The sequence below is a fragment of the Astatotilapia calliptera genome, chromosome 3, assembly GCF_900246225.1.
Source record: "Astatotilapia calliptera chromosome 3, fAstCal1.2, whole genome shotgun sequence".
In the NCBI taxonomy this organism is placed as follows: Eukaryota; Metazoa; Chordata; class Actinopteri; order Cichliformes; family Cichlidae; genus Astatotilapia; species Astatotilapia calliptera.
This window is the reverse complement of record NC_039304.1, coordinates 15,786,848-15,804,822: the sequence shown is the minus strand read 5'-3', so window position 1 is coordinate 15,804,822 and position 17,975 is coordinate 15,786,848. Positions and strand designations below refer to the sequence as shown.

General features: G+C 40.7%; 1 protein-coding gene across 5 annotated transcripts; it reads right to left on the bottom strand.

The window, feature by feature from the left end:
- Positions 1-16,487, bottom strand: hgfac (HGF activator). Of its 5 annotated transcripts, XM_026162000.1 has the most exons (15): positions 15,863-16,487; positions 15,705-15,756; positions 15,271-15,364; positions 12,189-12,262; positions 11,937-12,080; positions 10,056-10,187; positions 7,902-8,012; positions 7,242-7,416; positions 6,411-6,508; positions 5,512-5,553; positions 5,089-5,353; positions 3,020-3,159; positions 2,568-2,708; positions 2,024-2,166; positions 1-348 (listed from the first exon to the last, which is right to left on the bottom strand). In XM_026162000.1, the coding sequence occupies exons 1-15, from the start codon at positions 15,923-15,925 to the stop codon at positions 154-156; spliced, it is 1,869 nt and encodes a 622-aa protein (XP_026017785.1). In that variant the 5' UTR covers positions 15,926-16,487; the 3' UTR covers positions 1-153. The 5 variants fall into 5 exon arrangements, with proteins under 5 accessions (XP_026017785.1, XP_026017786.1, XP_026017787.1 ...); XM_026162001.1 differs by lacking the exon at positions 5,512-5,553 and having other exon boundaries at positions 15,863-16,486; XM_026162002.1 differs by lacking the exon at positions 10,056-10,187 and having other exon boundaries at positions 15,863-16,486.
- Positions 16,488-17,975: the final 1,488 nt, after the last annotated feature.

Below are 17,975 nucleotides of genomic sequence, written 5' to 3'. Positions count from 1 at the left end.
TTTGATGTCACTGAAAGTCATTGAAGGTTTATTCAGTCTCAAAATATTTCACAGTTAAACAAATAACCTGTAAACTTCCAGAAGCTTTACAATAATAAAAAAAATTGTAAAAAAGTTCATTATAATATCTCTAAACATCTCATGCAGGAAAGGTTATTTCCAGGTAATGTCGTTTGGTGAAGGCTTGGGTTTGCGTTTGATCACTGAATCGATCCAGTCTATGTAATTCACTACTTTTGTGTAAACTCCGGGTTTATTGGAGCGGCCGCAGCCCTCCCCCCAGCTGACGATCCCGTATAAGAAGCTGACGTCATTCCTCCCACAAGCCAGCGGGCCCCCGGAGTCGCCCTGAGGAAACGCACAAGTGGATGTACACATGAATATACACGCAGATCACAGTGAAGGCACACAAACGGCTGAGTCACACACTTAAAAATGAATATATTGCTCAAAATTGCTCTCTACCTATGAGCTAAACAGTCAGTTGTCTCATTTCATTTAACAGGAAGGAGTTCAAATATTTTACACAGCAGGATGAGGGGGTAGTGTCACACCACAGACATCTCTGAATATCACTGAGACCCTCGTTGCCTTCCCCCAACATTTCACTCAGGGGAATCCCTCCTGCCATCTTAAGTGCTGTTCCATTACTGTGAAACCTCGAGCCTGGCCTCTGATGTCATCCCCAACAGAGCCAAGGCGGCGGGTTAAGTACTGTACCGTCCCAGCCACAGTGAAATAAAGACATTTGTTTTCTTCTTTCTTAAATTCACGTGTATTTAAGTTTGTGTAGTCACGCATTAAATGAGATGTTGAAAAGGTAACGTTGATTTTTTTTAAACTCTAAAATCTGTCATTGTAAAATAGATTTTTGGTTAAAATGTGATCTTCATGAAGCAAAGTAGTTCATATCTCCAACATCCAGCAGCTTCATATAAATGCAATGACCTGCAGCGGGATCACATGACTGTGCATCAAAGTTTGTTTGATGCAGCGTGTAAGAGTGTAGTTGAGAGCAGGAGCATTAACACTGTGAGTTAGAACTATTAATACAATCTAACTCTTAATTTAAATACTGTTAAATAATTAAAGAAAAAAAACTAACAAAAATATACCATAAAATAAAAAAAATGTAAAAAGTATGCTCAGCTTTTTGGTTCTGGCTGAGAGTAAAATAAGTGAAGCAGAATCTGAAATGAAAAAAAAAAATGTAATGACAGAAAAGAGATTAAATCGCAAAAAAGTTCCTGAAGTTAAAGTCCTATTGATATTCTTTATAAATAACTTGATAATAAGAGATAATATTGTCACTATTGCGCTCAATCGCCCACTTTCCCAAGTGAATTTGCCACCCTGATAAGGATAAGTGGAAGAGAATGGATGGATGGGCCTACTCCACTGATGTTTCCGAAAAGCCTTATATAGAGTTTTAAGCTTTTAACCCAGCCAACCAGCTATGAGGTGAATCATGACTATAAAGGAAAAGATACAGATAAAAAAATTAAAGGGAAATAAAAAGAAAAAAATGATTAGTTAAAACCCATAATGTTTTGCAATTCATCGAATTTACAGCAAACGACTTCTAACCTTCTAACCTTCCTTTAGATATGTCCGTGGTAACCTTCATATCCAACCACGAGAGATACCGCTGTTTAAATTCAGCATTTTCTTCATGACATAGTAAATAAAACTTGTTTCCCCAAAAACAAAGTTGTTATCATATAGACCTATGGTTTCTTGTGACACATATCATCATTTCACAATGTCATAGCAGCTCTACTATGTATAGTTCTAGTATTATGGCTCATAATCAGAACGTGACTATGAGTTTTATTTCCAGGACCTCACTGCTGAGCTCTGTAGTGCTGGTGAATCTGGTGTCTTAACTGCAAATAGAACATTGAGCCAGGAGCTAATTTAAAATTAAAAAAGATGTTTCTATCATGGGACTCTGTTTTAGGACATCAGCACTTCCTTGGCAGAATTACATCAAAACACGACAGTCCTCAAAATGCTTCCCTACCTGGCACGCATCAACGCAGCCGTTAATCCCTGCACAAATCATGTCACTAGTGACATGGTTGCCATACACTTCTGGCTTCTTGCAGTTATCGTGAGGAGTCAGTCTTACTCCAGCCTCCTGCAGAGTGGAGTATCCCATTCCCTCTGTCAAATAAAACACAAATGAGTCGTGTTAGATAAAAGCCCAGTAACACCGAGCTGTCACCCCATATTTTTTCCCGGTCCTTATGCTAAGCTAAGCTAGGCTAATCGTCTCCCGGCTGTGACAGATTTAGCCCTCAAGATGAAAGCAAATTATTATTTTCCAAAGTGACAAAATGTTTCTTTTATGTGCGTTAAAAATAAATCTGAAACTTTTCTCAAAGACACATAGCAGCGCAAACAATTTTGGCCCCACCCTCACGGTTTAAGCGTGTAAACAAATAAATAATTCACTGGAGGTGCACGACAAATGTGCTCCCTGTGATCAATGCACGAATGTAAATAGTTGTCATCGTGACAAAACGGAAATGACACAGCTCTGCCATGACCTCCTCATTACTCACTCTCTTGTGTATGTCCCCAGCCACTAATGGTGCAGCAGTAGTAATCGGGGAACGTCATGCTTTTGTCTGGGAGACAGATGGGCCTGATGAACGGGGTTTTCTTCACACATCGCCCGTCCTGCTTCTTCAGTTTGATTAGAACTGCCAAACAGAAATGAAATGTTATGAAACAGGAAAAGAAATGAAGCAAAGGTATGAAGCGAGTGGCTGACTTCGCCTTGGGAAAATGCCACACCCAACTGTCAATATACATATATGTGTGCATCTGTGTTTGTGCGTGTTTTTATTGCGGGGGTGCAGAGGGACACAGCTGTTCAGTGAAGCACAGCTGTGCATACAGACTGGGTTCTTAAGTGGGTTTGTGTGTTTCTGAACAGGGACAAGAGGTCTTCCAGTTTATGTGAGTCACTGGCATATGTGTGCGCGTGTGTGTGTATGCATTAAATAATTACCAATGTCATGCAGTGTTGGGTTAAACACTGAGAAGTGCCTTGGAAAGATGTAGTCCTCCACTCCAAATGTCCTCGTGTTGGGACTGGTGGTATTAAAGCTATGCTGGCCCAGGACCACACGGATTTGAGATTTCAGGGGGCTGAAGAAAGACATTCTTAATTAATTCATTATAGTATACCAGTATACCAAAGTCCACACTCACAAAGCTCATCAAGTCAAAATAAACTTGAGGTAACTGGAGTACTTCACCTTGTTTTTCGTGAAATCTGGTGGGAAAATTAGAGAACCCAAAATACCTTCACAGAACATTTGTTTGAGCTTTTAGCAGCACAGTCAATCACATTTGGCCTTTAAGGGGGGTGAAAAAGGAAGCCAATGCAGAACTTCCAAATGCTGCAATTAAACGGGTGTTTTTCCTGCCATTTGGAAAGTAGTCGATGAGTATTTGTTCGAGTATTAAGTGCAAACTATGGACGAACGCATGAATCTGCTAGCAAACAAAACAATACCAAAAGTTAAAGTTATGCATTATTAAAGAGAATATAGCTTCCAGGTCTAAAAGGTGAAGCAAATGCAGACGTGCCTTAAACCAGCCCTTGCTTGGCATTATGCTTACATTGCTTGAGAGTTGCCTGCCCTTTTGGATGTGATATAACTGCATGTCACTCAGGAAAACTGTCCATTTTGCGACCACTTGGTGAGTGGTTGCTGGAGACTGCTAGCCCTCATTAGCTAAACTCAGTTGCAAAGACGATGCTGTATCAAAAAACGTGTTGGCTGCAAGCAGATTCTTTGCAGTTTGCATGAAAGACAGCATTTTGTATAATTGCTAACTGCTAGCAAAGCGGTACTTAAACTTGGAGAAAGTGCAACGCAAACCAGAAACAGTCTCCGTTTCTGGCATCGCACTTTGTAAAATCTTACTGCTGTTTGCAAAGTAGTTGGAAAGTGTTTGCAGACAAGTTGAAAACACGACCAAAGTAATAACAAAGAGGTTTTCACTAATTAATTCACATTTTATGCTGGTGACTGGCAGTTGCTAAGGATTCAGTGACTGGTCTCTAGCCCTGTTTGTCTGGGGCTTTAGCCATTACTTTTCCAGGAGCGGTAAATAGCTACAGGATGCTAACCAAGCTTACCAACCAATCATTAGCTGATAATTTAGCACAGCGTCCTACCATCCAAATGTGGTCACTCAAGATGGCAAAAAGACCATTCTTATCATGATTGTTACACCTGTAGGAACCATAGTAGCAACAATAGACAGGAAGAGAACAATGACACACAAAGGGAGTCAGACTGGTTGACCGATCTTTTAGCCATGTGGCATGCATTCTTACCACTTCGTCACTTGGGCTAAAAATCAGTCTAATTTTTATTACACTGCTTTAAAGTCTAATAATTAAAATCTAATGATTTTAATGTCACTTGTGCTGTAAAAAAAATCCACTTAATTCTGTAATTTTCCTTCCTAAAGCACCAACTATCTATAAGATAGTTAAACCCCTGCGATGTTGATAATGCTATTTTATATTATGAATTTTAATTAATACTTTCTAATAAGAAATCCAATCATGCCCCAACTGTACTAAAACACAGTTGTAGCAGTAGACATGGGGCTTAAAAAGAAAGCCTTGCAGATACCATATATTGTATTTTCCTATATGCACTCTGCTGTGTAGGTCCAGTGCAACATTCAGTTGCTTTAGCTAAAGATTTAAACTTGTGGATGTCAGTAAACAGACATCTGTTTTACTGACATCAGAGGAAGGTGCTAACATTTGCATGTAAACATTACAACATGCATATTTAGACACGTTTGTTATATAATACAGAGAGAATATATTACTGTTTAAAATTCAAGAAATGTGACTTTTTTTGTCAAGCTTCCTATAGTCTTTCATAGACTGACTCAAAAGGGGATACGATTTCTTAAAAGACTCACACTTTCCAAGGTTAAGAGATAACACTGTGTAGAGGGGAAAAAATGGCTGGAAAAACTCATAGCGTTGCCTTTTTTCCACTAATGTGTGTAACATCCTCTGCAGCGGTAGAATTCAATACATACTTGCTGAAGAAGCAGTGGGCCGCAGACACGACCCAGCAAGAGGAGATGAGAGTGCCGCCGCAGAAGTCTGACTGTCCGATGTAAATGGCTGCCATCCATGGATGACTACCTTCCAGAGACGAAGTTCCACCCATTATCCTCCCTCTGGCTGTCGATAACCTCTTCTTGTGCTTTTTCCCGCATAAGGGTTTTTTGGCCGGCTTGGAGGGTTTGGGTTTTTCAATGGTGGGCAGGACGTTGAATGGAGTAAACCTCAGAGAAGAAGCTGAGAAAAGTTCAAACAGAGGAATATTTTCAGCTTAACTTGGACACAGCAAAATGCCACTTTCTAAAAAGAGCTAAAAGACGCTAACAGATAAGAAACTACAAATCAATCAACTAGCTTAGATTTAGACTTTTTTTTTAAACTAGCTTCCTAAATACCTCCTCTGAATAATTTTGAATCTACTGCTGGTTGATTTCCCCCTGCAAGAAGCACAAAAAACAAAAATAGTCATTTCTATAAGGTGATGATGTTCAGTGTGGCAAAGCTTCCTCTGGCTGCAAATCATGTGTTGAGGATGATCAGGAAGAGGATTATGAATTCGGTGCATACCCCTGGCATCATGACAGACAGATAGACAGCTGTTGCAAACCCCACTCACCACATCAACATTTGGCTCCACCTGACGTGACGTGTTGATTCAGGGTGAGTAATGTCTTATTATTTCCCCCATATCTAACCTAGCCAATGTTTTTCCTTTAAAAAAAAAAAAAGCTCTTTCACTAAACCAGTCAGCTTGGCTGAATTTAACTTTCGAGAGCAGCGTGACTCAGCGGCACAGATTAGCTGCCTTCTCTGCACTTTTTTTTTGTTTTTAAATCTAAAACTGGATTTTAATTAAATGTGAAGGCATTTAATAAGCCTCCACATTCGAGAAATGTTTCTCGAATACGGAGCGTCAGTGTCAATGTCATATGAACGAGGCCGAGAGAGAGAGAAGACGCTGCTGCACTGCGTGACCTTTGTGTAAGATCATTACTTATTGCATGTTGTAATGATGGAATGAATGTTCAGAGAGTGGCAGCTAAATAAATCTGATACTCTTAACGAGGAAACAAAATTAAGCCAAGAGTTGGATATGAACATTATTACAAACGAGGGGTATTAGAATATGTACATATATAGATTTAAACGGCAGAACAGCTCAGGTGTCTGGTCAAGCTAACAGATGTATGCCTTAATCTTATGCTAAAGCATATCCACACTCCAATATAACGCCTCAATTACAACATAATTACATTCTGCACACAAACTCCTTCCCTGCGTCCTGCTTACTCACACGCAGCCATCACACAGGAGGGGACGTCACAGTACTCCCAGGAGATGGCGTTGTCTTTTATTGTGTAACACCAAGGCTTCTTGTCCTCGTCTGGGTTCCTACACACAGAGATACACAACGGACAGAGTGTGTGCGTGCTTCTGTGCGTGTAGCCTCGCTGCTTCCTATCTTTATATATTGCTTCATTAGCTGAATGTCTCACAGGGGCTCCATTGCCATTCAAATCCACACACTCACACGCAGATTATTCGCTTTCTTTCTACATTCGTTTCACGTTTTAACAACCAGGATTCAGGTTTTAGTTTTAAAGCTGCAATATGCAATCTTACCAATAATTAATGATCTATCCGAGCCTGGGTGTAAGTCTAAGTCCCATTGTTTGCTTTGGCCTGGGAAAATTTGGGAAACGTGCCATTTGCTGTCAGTATGTCTTCCTGCTCATGAGAAGTCATAGTAAGAAATCAGCTGATGGAAGAAGGCAGGAAGGGTGAATGTGCCAGAGATAAGCCTTTTGGCATGATGGTTTCAGGGTTTCCCCCTCAGTAGCTATGTGCTCGTAAGTCACACGAATGACAAGAGTTGACACATGGAATTGACAGATAAGGAGCATACGGCTTTTGCTAGCTCAGGGTAAAAAAAAAGTTGGATACTGCAGCTTTAAAACAGAAATTATGTGCAAACTGTATAGAAATGTGGCCTCCCAGATAAGACTGTTTGCAGCACAGCAAGCGACAAAGGCTTTAATATCTCATTTTGATTAACTGTTGGAGAAACAACTACTAGAAAATCTACCATAGCTGCTATTAAGGCAGGATGATTTAGCACACACACCTGCAGTAGGCATGCTCCCCAAGGCCTTTAACAGGTGATGCAATCACTGTGCCCACATGGAGCTCATCAAACAGCAGGTCTGAGTTCCACGGCAGACACTGGGCGCCGGACACGGTGGTGCCCACCAGGCCTCTGTAACCTGTGCCCCTGCTGCTATAGCACTCTGGCTCTGGCTCTGCTCACACAAGCCACAGAGAGAGAGAGAGAGAGAGAGAGAGACATGGAAATAATCCCAGCCGTGACCACAGTGAAACACAGGTATGTAAACAATATGAAAGCGATCACACAAACTCCCGATGCAGCAGATATGTGTGTGCGATGACACGTTTTAAAACCTCTCTCTGAACGCGTCAATGACAGCTGGCTACAAGCTCACCAGCACGCCCTCACCTGTGACCATTAATCAAACTATTGTCATCCACACATGCACGAGCATGCGTCTGTGCATACGTGACACAATGAGGATTCCATACATCTGCTCTCGCATATGACAAAGACTCTGGCTCTATGCAGACTGCAGTGACTAGAAATTCTGCCCTCTGCTATTTTTAGCCCAATACAAACATCATTTCATGTCAACTGTGCTTTCTGCTCAGAGCAAATTTTGCATTTCCATTTGAATGAGGAAAACGGGAACGTAGCACTCAGCGTATGACTTACCGAGACTACAGTGAGGTCCACTGTAGCCATGCCTGCAGTTACACACTTCCTTTCCGGTGGATACGATCAGTCGACACGTTCCGTCGTTCTGACATGGGTTTGTACGGCACACTGGACACATCAAGACACACACTGTCACATCCTAATGCCATTCTCTTTAAAATGCTTGTTTTTCAGCAAAACTTTATTAACATTTAGCTTGTTTAACGGACCCATTATGATAGTCGCTATGCACAGTTTAAAAGTATTGTATTCTGGTTATATTTCTATAAAATAAAATGGTTGCCGAGCACCTAGGTCATTTTGCTGGGAAATTGCAACTATTAAAATTGCCATTCCTACATTACTGTCTTTGGAGGAATTTCTGTTTCAAATCTATGAGATTCTGAATTCTGAATGTAAGCAGTTAATGTAGAGTCCTGAAGTAGAATTCCTATAGATGCCAACAAAATTGTAGCAAATGGCCAGACATTTGCAATTTTTACACTTTGGAACAACCGGTCTGAACTAAACCAAGGAAACCACCAGTTGCTAAGGTAAAAAGTGTATTGCCTGACTGACCTGTTGCTTGCTGTTGATGCATTAAAGCTTCCTTGTGATTCTTTTTGGACACTAGCAATTTGCTGTTGTCACAAGTAATTTGTGTGGTAGCCACAGACTCATCTGCAAACACTCACCAGCTAGTTGCGAAGTGTTAGTAAAACAGAGAACGTAAGTTGTACAACTTTTACTTTGAAGACGTGTGCGACTGGGGCGTTAAGGGAACTTTATGCTGATTGGCTGCCCCTCATAACGAGAAAGCTTAAACAGCACTTAGGTGGTTGCTGCTGTTTTGTGTATGAGGTATGAATTATATATGTATATAATATATATGTATTATGTATGTACTATATGTATTAAATCATGCATGACCACGTCTGAAAAGAAAAACTGTGTGAAACTGAGCATTTACAGCAGTATGAAGCCTGAGCTTTTGGCTCACAGGGATTAGTCTGACATACACTGACCTCGCTATTTAAAACTTCTGTATTGTGGCATCAATCATTGGAAATCACTGTAATAGTACATTTATAACAGACAATAATTCAACAATAATTAGCATTGCTACACCATCATGGTTTTTCCCACGCAGGTTTTAAATGTAATTTTTAATATTTTTAGATTACCAAAAGAAAACTGCAAAAGAAACCTCTGAGTATTTTAACCTGACTCTACAGTTCCGCTCAGGTGGACTTACTAACATCTTCCGGTCTCATTTTTTTGGCTTTGGTTCGCTCTCACCCATGCATCTGTGTTCTTATGTACATGTAATATATCTGGGTCTGAGCAGCCTCTTGTGAAATAATATAACATACAGAAAATATGCTGGGGATCAGAGATGCCATGAGTTTATTGGGTTTTACTGAAAGTGAGCAGTCCTGATGTGCTTTGAAGAAAAACAATGTAAAGCACATTAAGGGTCAGGTTCAAGCTAGAAAACTTTTTTTTTTTTTAGTTTTGCGACTCCTGTAAGCTGAGCCCCTATCATCATGACAAAAGCAGTTTCAGCTGAAGAAGCATGAAAATACCTCTCTGATTGTATCTCCTTTATGCCAGGGGAATCTGCTAAACGCCCGTGAACATTGAGATGAAAGCACCCTATGGACCCATGGGGTGTGTCCTAAAACACCATTCCTGAGTCACAGTGAGTCATATAATCTGCCTTTTCTTCAATGCAAAGTTACTCTTGTAACTATGGAGCTGTGATCAAAGAAAGGGTAGGGCACGTCTTTCAAACCCCCTCTTATGAGAGTGAAAAAAAAAACATTTCTTCAGGCTAAGAGGAGATCTGATACTTTTTTGGAGGCCTGAGATCAAGTTGTATACTATTTTTTTTTTAATTATATGAGTTGCTAAGGTTGCTAGGTTTTTATCTTTATGTTTATTTAATGTAAAAACAAACAAACCCCAAAACATTCCAACATGTAGCAATATTTCGTTTGTCATTCGCCGATTTGAGCATCAATTCAAGCAGCTGTCAAAGCAAATAGCGCTGAAGTCATTGCAGCCTATTGAGTTTTGCTCTCATCACCCCGAAAATAGCAAAAAATGGCCAAGAAAAAAACAACTGGACACATTCAGAGCAGAACAACAAAAGCAGAAAGCATGTCTTACTCGTGTAGTGGACTCTCTCACACTTGATTTCCCCTGCCACACATGTGCACTGTTCCACATTACGGAGGTGAATTCGTCCCCAAGACTCTCCGATGTCATAATAGCGCAGGTGTACGGTTTCGTAGCACTTCTCTGAAAAAGCCGACACAACACATGAAAGGCGTCGGGGCTGAAATGGGAGAGCAGATTGAAGAGCTCAATGGAGCGTACGGAGCAAATCTCCGATGGCTGAGCTGCTGCGACGGATCCATTTTTCTGTGTTTTTCCATCTTCTTTCACTGCTTTGCTTTCAGCTGAAAAGTGAAACCTGTTTACAGGTAACTCATAACTGATTTGCCATTATTTTGGCCTGAAGGCAAGCACGCGAAATTTCAGCAGCATTTTAACGGAAAACACAGATTAAATGAAACTGGCATGTCATTTCAATGTTATACACGTCACGTTATTGTGAAGCGTATGCCGCATTTATAGGACTGTGGCGAACATAAGACTGCCACTCAGATCTTTCAATCACATCTCAGTGTCTATATCAGCAAATAGAGATTGCTCAGTTGTCATCTTAATAGCATCAGGTCACGTCTGTCAGTGGCGTGTGAGGCTATAGCTGAATGCAGCTAAACCAGTTTAAAGTCAATTAAACAAACTACATTTGCTGCTAAAAAAAGAGCGAAATCACTGTGTCACTGCTGGTCTGTAACCAGTTCTGCCTTAACTCCTTCAGGATATGAAGCTCCTGCCCAGATAAGTTTGGGAACCAATAATTACAAAAATTGATAATCACAGCTTGCCAGTCATTGGAGAATTTATTGCATCAGACATCAGTGATTCCACCTTTGGGCACGGCAACTTTGTGGTGCTTTGCTAGTGGCAGCTTTTTGGCATCGGCCACAATCTTTTTTTTATTGTAAATGTGTAAATCTCTGGAACTAACAGATGGGGTGGTGCTACTGGCAGCGGCAGAACAGGGTTACATGAGGTGGGGTTGAAAGCCACGCAGACTCTTAACTACTGTGATAATCAAGAGTGAACTTAGACTGTCATGCTTTTGTTTGTCTTCACGGTTTGTTTCCTTTTTTTAATCAACCTTTATTTATGCAGGAAATTAAGATCAAAAGTCTCTTTTGCGAGTGTATTTTGGGACCATACAGGCAGCCTTATAACCTAGCATGTTCTTTGACTCCCATAGAAAACCTTGTGCAAGCACAGCGAGTCCAGATTATAATGTAAATTTTCTATCTATGAAAAATCTCCAAATTTAGTTGTTCACAGCTGGGAAAAGGTAAGCTCACAAAGAACAGCGTTGGGCTCTGTGGATAAAAGTATCCTTATTCTTGTCACCAGTGAAATTTTCAAACCTCCAACAATTACTGACAGCAATTTTCCTCCTAATCAAAGCTGTAAATCAGTGTAAATAACAGCACTTACCAGTGAGCCAGTAAACTACAACGTTATTGAATGTAGCAGATGTAGCAGAAATGAAGCACGTCAAATGCCACACCAATTTAGTCATTGTATGATGAGTGGCCTCTTTGCATAATGAGCCACAATCTGCAACCTTTCTGAAAAGTCAACAGTTGAGCATTTTTAACAAATATAGCCTCTCTATGTGGCTCACTGGTCCCCAGAGAAGAAGGAGTTAACTCTTCACACTCAACTGCCTTCACTAAGCATGAATTTGATTACAGAGTTTTTAGCTGGCATGCTTTTGATTTTGGTTTACATCTGTGGACAACAGATGAATGACAATGGGCTGCCTAATGTGCACTTTGATGTGAATATGTTCAGGGAACAGACAAAAAAAAGACAGTCTGACAAAACCAAATATGAATGGATGACAAGCACTATACCTTTAATTCATAGAATATTAATAAAGGTGCCTACTTTGTTCACATATTCTCCCAGAGAAGCTCTCAGGGCAGGAGCATTCGAATGTGCGTCTGTGTGGGATCGCTGTGCAGACGCCTCCATTCTGACACGGGTTCGCCTGACACGGATCTGTGATTCTGCGTGAAGTGTGGACAAAAACTGAAATCAAAACATCAAAACATAATCAGCAGGAGAACAACCGCAACACTGTAGTTTCTAATTAAACAGCAGTGGAAATTCAATCTGCAGCTGGTTTGGTGAGCTAACCATTTGGATGGCTTCTCTCTGGTGCGCAGAAACCCCACTTCCTGTCCCGATCAAAATTGTGTGTAAGAGAGCACCTGGGACAAAGGAAACAGGAAGAGAGTCACCTGCAAGTCAGCAAATGCAGCAAATATGCCAAAAACAGAGTCTGCACAATTCTAACAAGCTTGAAAGTTAATATTTGGTATGATCACCTTTATTCTTCAACATAACCTGAACTCTCTTAAGCAAGTTTCTGTAATTTCTTTAAGTATGGTTGGATGTTTTTGTTCTGAATTTGTATAAAGGAGTATATAGGACCACTCTTTTTTTTCATGTAAAAATAAATAAATAAATAATAAATAAATCATCAAACGTCTTTTTCACAAATCACACCCTGATTACAACCTTAGTAAGCATATCCTGACTAAGCGTGTAAGTTAGCGTGCCCGCTGACGGTTAGTCATGCTATACTGTTGGAGTTGGGCATATAGATATTGTGACATAAAATTGCGTAAACCATGTGCAGAGGATTTTACCCAACCCTTAATCAAACCCACAAGTACTGACACCCTGCTCCAGAACGCTGCATCTTCTGCCAACACACACTAACTAACTCTGTCAATCATCCACTAATCTAACCTGCGTAACATTAACATACCTCTTCTCCACTCACTGTAACTACAACACTCAATGACAAACCCATTCTGACGGTGAGCTGATGAGCACATCACAAAAACAAGCAGGGTCAAACCGCCGCAACTTTACATGTAGGTGGACCAGAAAATATTGGCCCATGTATAATTGCATAAACGTTGCTCCACCTTACTGGCATCCACCCTTTCTGCATCATTTCCAAGTAGTGAAGACTGAAACCCTGCCAGCGTGTCTCCTGTTGTTTTGGGTTTTTTTTCCAATATCATAAAAAGATGATTGTTGCTGTGTCACAATCTGAAGCGATTAAAAAAAACCAAATTACACCATGATGGTTTTACTGAGGCAGCTGTTTATGCACCCTCGGGATAAACGCTGTGAAACGGCTAAACTTCAGCTATAGTTGCAGTTTCACAGAGTACCTCTGCATTTTATCTTCACAGTTATTAATGATAACACTGTATTATGATAAAAATCATCACAGGCCCCAGCAGCAATTGAGCAATGAGCATTTTATTAAAGCTTTTTCGCTCATTACCTCATTAAAATTTGTGATCAGATGGCACTGTCGCATAAATCCCTCATCCCCGCGAGCTGTAATTAGGTGTGACTACACACCCCAAACACACTGCATCAGTGTACAAATCATTGCTATTACAGCAGTGATGGAAAACACCAGTGTGTTTGTTCTTTTAAGGGCATGCAAAAAGCCAGGAACTATCAACCAATTAGAAATAAGAACACTAACTCGACATTTCTCCCTTGAGAAGAAAGCTGCACTTTGTATCTTCCAGCCCCACAAAGGTTGACTGTTTCCAGTGCTTTCTTTTAAAGTTATAAAATTCAAAAGTCTGATATAAATATATTGCCTTTTATTTTTTACACAGACATATTCTGTATATATATATTCCAGTGATACTGTAATCCACTGTAAGACAGTCATCTATGACACCGTATCTGTGTGACTTAACAAGAAGAACTATACTTAAAGAAGTAAAGAGTTTGTTCTTCTTCAGTGTCAGCTCATTAAGCTCATTTTAAGCTCTTCAGTTGATAACTGCCACCACAAAGACTGAAGTAGTGTCTGCTATAATGAATACATATATTGATATCTGAAACCAGTACATCAATAAATGTACTACAAGAAAACGGTATACGATATATGAAAATATCGATATTTTGCCCCACCTCACATGGTAGCAGCTCAATGCATTTAAACATGTTCAAACCGAGCATCGGGAGAAGGTGATTTAAGTGACTTTGAATGTGGCATGGTATTGATGCCAGACCAGCTGGCTCGAGTATTTCAGAAACTGCTGATCTACTGGGAATATCCCAGCACAACAATCTCTGGGGATTACAAAGAATGGCCTGAAAAACAGAAAATATCCACTGAGTGGCAGTTCTCTGTGTGAAACTGTGTTGTTGATAACAGAGATCAGAGGAGAATGGCCAGACTGCTTTGAACGCATAACACGTCAAACCTTGAAGCAGATGGAAAACAACAAGAGAAAAAAAACACATGATCCTGTCAGCTAAAAACAGGGAACTTGGGCTACAATTTACAAACGCCTGCCAACAGAAGATAAATGCTGTCTGGTCTAATGAGTAGGCTCAGAATTTGGTGTAGAAAACATGAATGCATGAATCTGTGCCTCGAGTCCATGATTCAGGCTGATGGTGGTGGCGGTGTAATGTTGTGACCGGATATTTTCTTTGGGTCCTTTAGTACTAAATGAGCATCATTTAAGCACCACAGAGATTTGCATCATGGATGTGTAGCTAACTGTCTGACCTGTGTGTATACAGTAAGTTTGAGATTGAAAAGGGAAGATTATGGCTCATTGTTTCTTAACTATCAAGCAATCAAAACACACAGCCTGACTCCGCTCCATCAGTCACGATGCTATTCTGCTACATGTGCCTTGACCGTGCTAAGGGTATTGTCAAGTCAAGGCTAGTTGCTTTTATTTAATTAGCACATTTAAAAGCAGCGGGAGCTGCTTTCAAGTCGCTGTGGTAGAATAAAATATACAGTGACAACACTAAGTGGGAAGTGACAAAGGCAATGATAAACACGCATCATCAAGACAGCAAAAAAATAAAAGATGTATTAAGAAAATAAGTTCAATACAAACCATGCAATCAAATAATCTGTAAATTATCCAAAGATGATTTTTTTTACATTTTGTGGAATAAAAGTTTCAAATCATGCGTATCAAACAACGTGTGTGTGCGTGTGTGTGTGTGTGTGTGTGTGTGTGTGTGTGTGTGTGTGTAAGAGCGAGAGAGAGAGAGAGAGAGAGAGAGAAGAGAGAGATCTGTCAGTGTGTGTCAGAGGACTGACACTTCTGTCAGAAGTGTGTTTTGACTTGACTACACACACATTACAGACTGTTTGTGCAACCAAAACAGTAGATCCAGACAGACAGGCTGGCTAATAAGGACTCACCATGGTCTTGAGGAGAGGACAGTGATGCAGTGATGATGAATCCTTCCACCCTGACGAAAAGGGAATTTACATTCTTTGCCCGTGGTGGTAACAACTGCAGAGGACGTAAAGGGGAAAATACAAAACATTAGCAGCAGAAACTGTCTTGGAAACCCCGACCCACCCACTCTCTCGCTGGTTTCCACACACAAAGACCCCTTTCACTTCAAATGAATGTACAAAAATCCATAAGCAAGCTACACCCCCTCCCCTACAGGTAACACCTATGCAAACATCAGCTCACTCAGGACTTAAGAGTGCAGCACCACCAACTAAGTAAAATAATAATAATAATAATAATAATAATAATAATAATAATAATAATATAGGGAAAATGATTTTAAGACCAGAGTAAAAACAAACAAACAAACAAACAATAACAAAAAGAAACTCGCCTGTATGGCTCTCCCTCACCGCCTCTGCTTCATATGTAGGTGCTAATGTGTGCTGAAATCAAGGGAGAGACATTATTTCACTCCTTTCACGCTCTCAAAAACACGCAATAACAATAAGCACAGACTCACTTGAGTAGAGAAGTGTGGCTAAAACTTACCACTCCTGCGAAAACGCACGAGAGAAAAAGCATCACGGCGTGTGCCATCGCGAAAGTTTGCATCTGATGTTTCCCTGGTGTCCCGAGAAGCTTATTTCCCGTGTGCCTGTCACGTAATATCTGTCAGTGTCAGAGTCCTCAGCCCGTTTTTGGTCATAGGAAACGTGGGAAATCCTGCAAGTATTATCCTGTCCCTCACAAGTTGAAGCTGTATTGAGTAAACCCGTTGCGTCATTAGGCTTGTCTGACGCTGAGGCATCCTGTATCCCGGCTGGTGTTCCCCCAGCTCCCCCTCTGCGCTCGCCCACGGTTTATCATTACGACTTATCGACTCACGAAAGAAACAAGAAGTTTCTTGAGGCAGAGGCAGGCAGAGAGGTAATACCGCTCAATCCTTACCCCTTTTAGGTTTAACACTGCTTTCTCCTAAAGTCGCCCAATTTTAGCTTTTCTTTCACCTGTGGTGTAGGTGTGCGTCGTTTCTGTACTTAACAGAGATTTTGCTTCATATCCACGCGAGATATGACAGCATCACACGGTACCTGCAGGTTTTCGGTTGCACATCCGCGATGCCAATCTTCCGTGCTACCACAATAGAGAACAAAGATGCACTATTGGATTGAGATCTGATGACTGTGGAGGCCATTTGAGTTAGTGAACTCATCGTCATGTTTAAAAAAAACAGTTTGAGATGATCTGAACTTTGTGACACGACACATTATCAGCCAATAGAAGATGGGCATACTGTGGTCATAGAGAGCAACAATACTCAGGTAGGCTGTGGTCTCTCAATGGTGCTCACTAAGCGGTGCAGTCTGTACCGCTGATACAATTCGGGATTGATTTCATGTTTACGCCAGATACGGATCCTACCAACTGAATGTCGCAGCAGAAACGGAGACTCATCAGACGAGACAACATGTTTCCAATCTTCTGTTGTCCCAATAGTTGTGGTGAGATATTGTTTGCAGTATCACTTTCCTGTTGGCAGTTCCTTAGTTGACAGGAGTGGCATCCAGTGCGGTCTTCTGCTGCTATAGGCCATCTGCTTCAAGGCTGGAAGTGTTGTTGAAGATGCTCTTCTGCATACCTTGGTTGTAATGAGTGGTTAGTATCCACCTGGACCAGTCTGGCTATTCTCCAGACATTTCCACCCAGAGACCCGTCACTTACAAATATTTTCTCTTTTCAGACCGTTCTCTATGAACCATAGCGAGTGCAGGAACACATCGGCCGTTTCTGAAATACTCAGCTCCACTCATCTGACATCAACAACCATGAAAGTCCTTAAATCAATTTTCTTCTTCATTCTGATACTCAGATTAAACTTCAGCAAGCCTTGGGGATACAAGGGGATACAAGGACAAAGAAGTAAGGCGCATTTACCTTTAATGTGCATTTTCAAGCATTATTGTTCCTGTCAGCACTCCCTTCATTCAGTTTGCAGTTCTCTTCAGGTAATCTGTCATCTAGAAGGTTTCTGTCCTGAAATGTACACAATGAGTTTTCTAAATCTGGAGTTGAAGGTTGCAAAATACAAGTGAAATAAGTGTGTGTGACTATGAAAAGTGGTGTCTTTCACAGGTGTTATGCTCAATAACATCTCAAGATAAGGAAATGTCTCATCGGGAAGATAATTTGGGACCTCAAAGGAATTGTTGTTCCTAAGAAGAACTCCTTAAAGAAAATACCTCTGAAATCAGGTAAAGCATGGAAGTCAACTAAGTAAGAGTTTCATATCTTGTCAGCATTCCAGCAGTGACATGCTGTATCAAGTCAAAGTCCCCAGTCATGCAATCTAACCTCTAATTTTCACCAGCTGTAATAATCTTCCTCCAGATGTTGGGCTAAAAATACAAAGAGGAGGCTGGGCCTCTAAATAGCACATAAGTAGCAAGTGAAGGTGGACTTTCCAGATGGGAAATCGTTCAGCCCTGAAGACTACGTTGTTAATTATTGACAGCTCTAACTAACTTAGCAAACACATCGAGCTGGTCAAATATACCAAGTATGAAATGAAGACTTTGCATTAGATACAACAACAAAAGAAACATTTGAAGTATTCCCCCCTCGTTTACACGATGAAAGCACAAAAGCAAAGACACACAGTTGG

Coding starts and splice junctions, on each gene's coding strand:
- hgfac (XM_026162000.1), bottom strand. CDS start 15,925: ATGCAAACTTTCGCGATGGCACACGCCGTGATGCTTTTTCTCTCGTGC. Junction 15,365..15,704: donor GGTGAGGGAGAGCCATACAG/GCGAGTTTCTTT, acceptor CGTCCTCTGCAG/TTGTTACCACCACGGGCAAA. Junction 2,709..3,019: donor CCCAACACTGCATGACATTG/GTAATTATTTAA, acceptor TCTGTTTGGCAG/TTCTAATCAAACTGAAGAAG.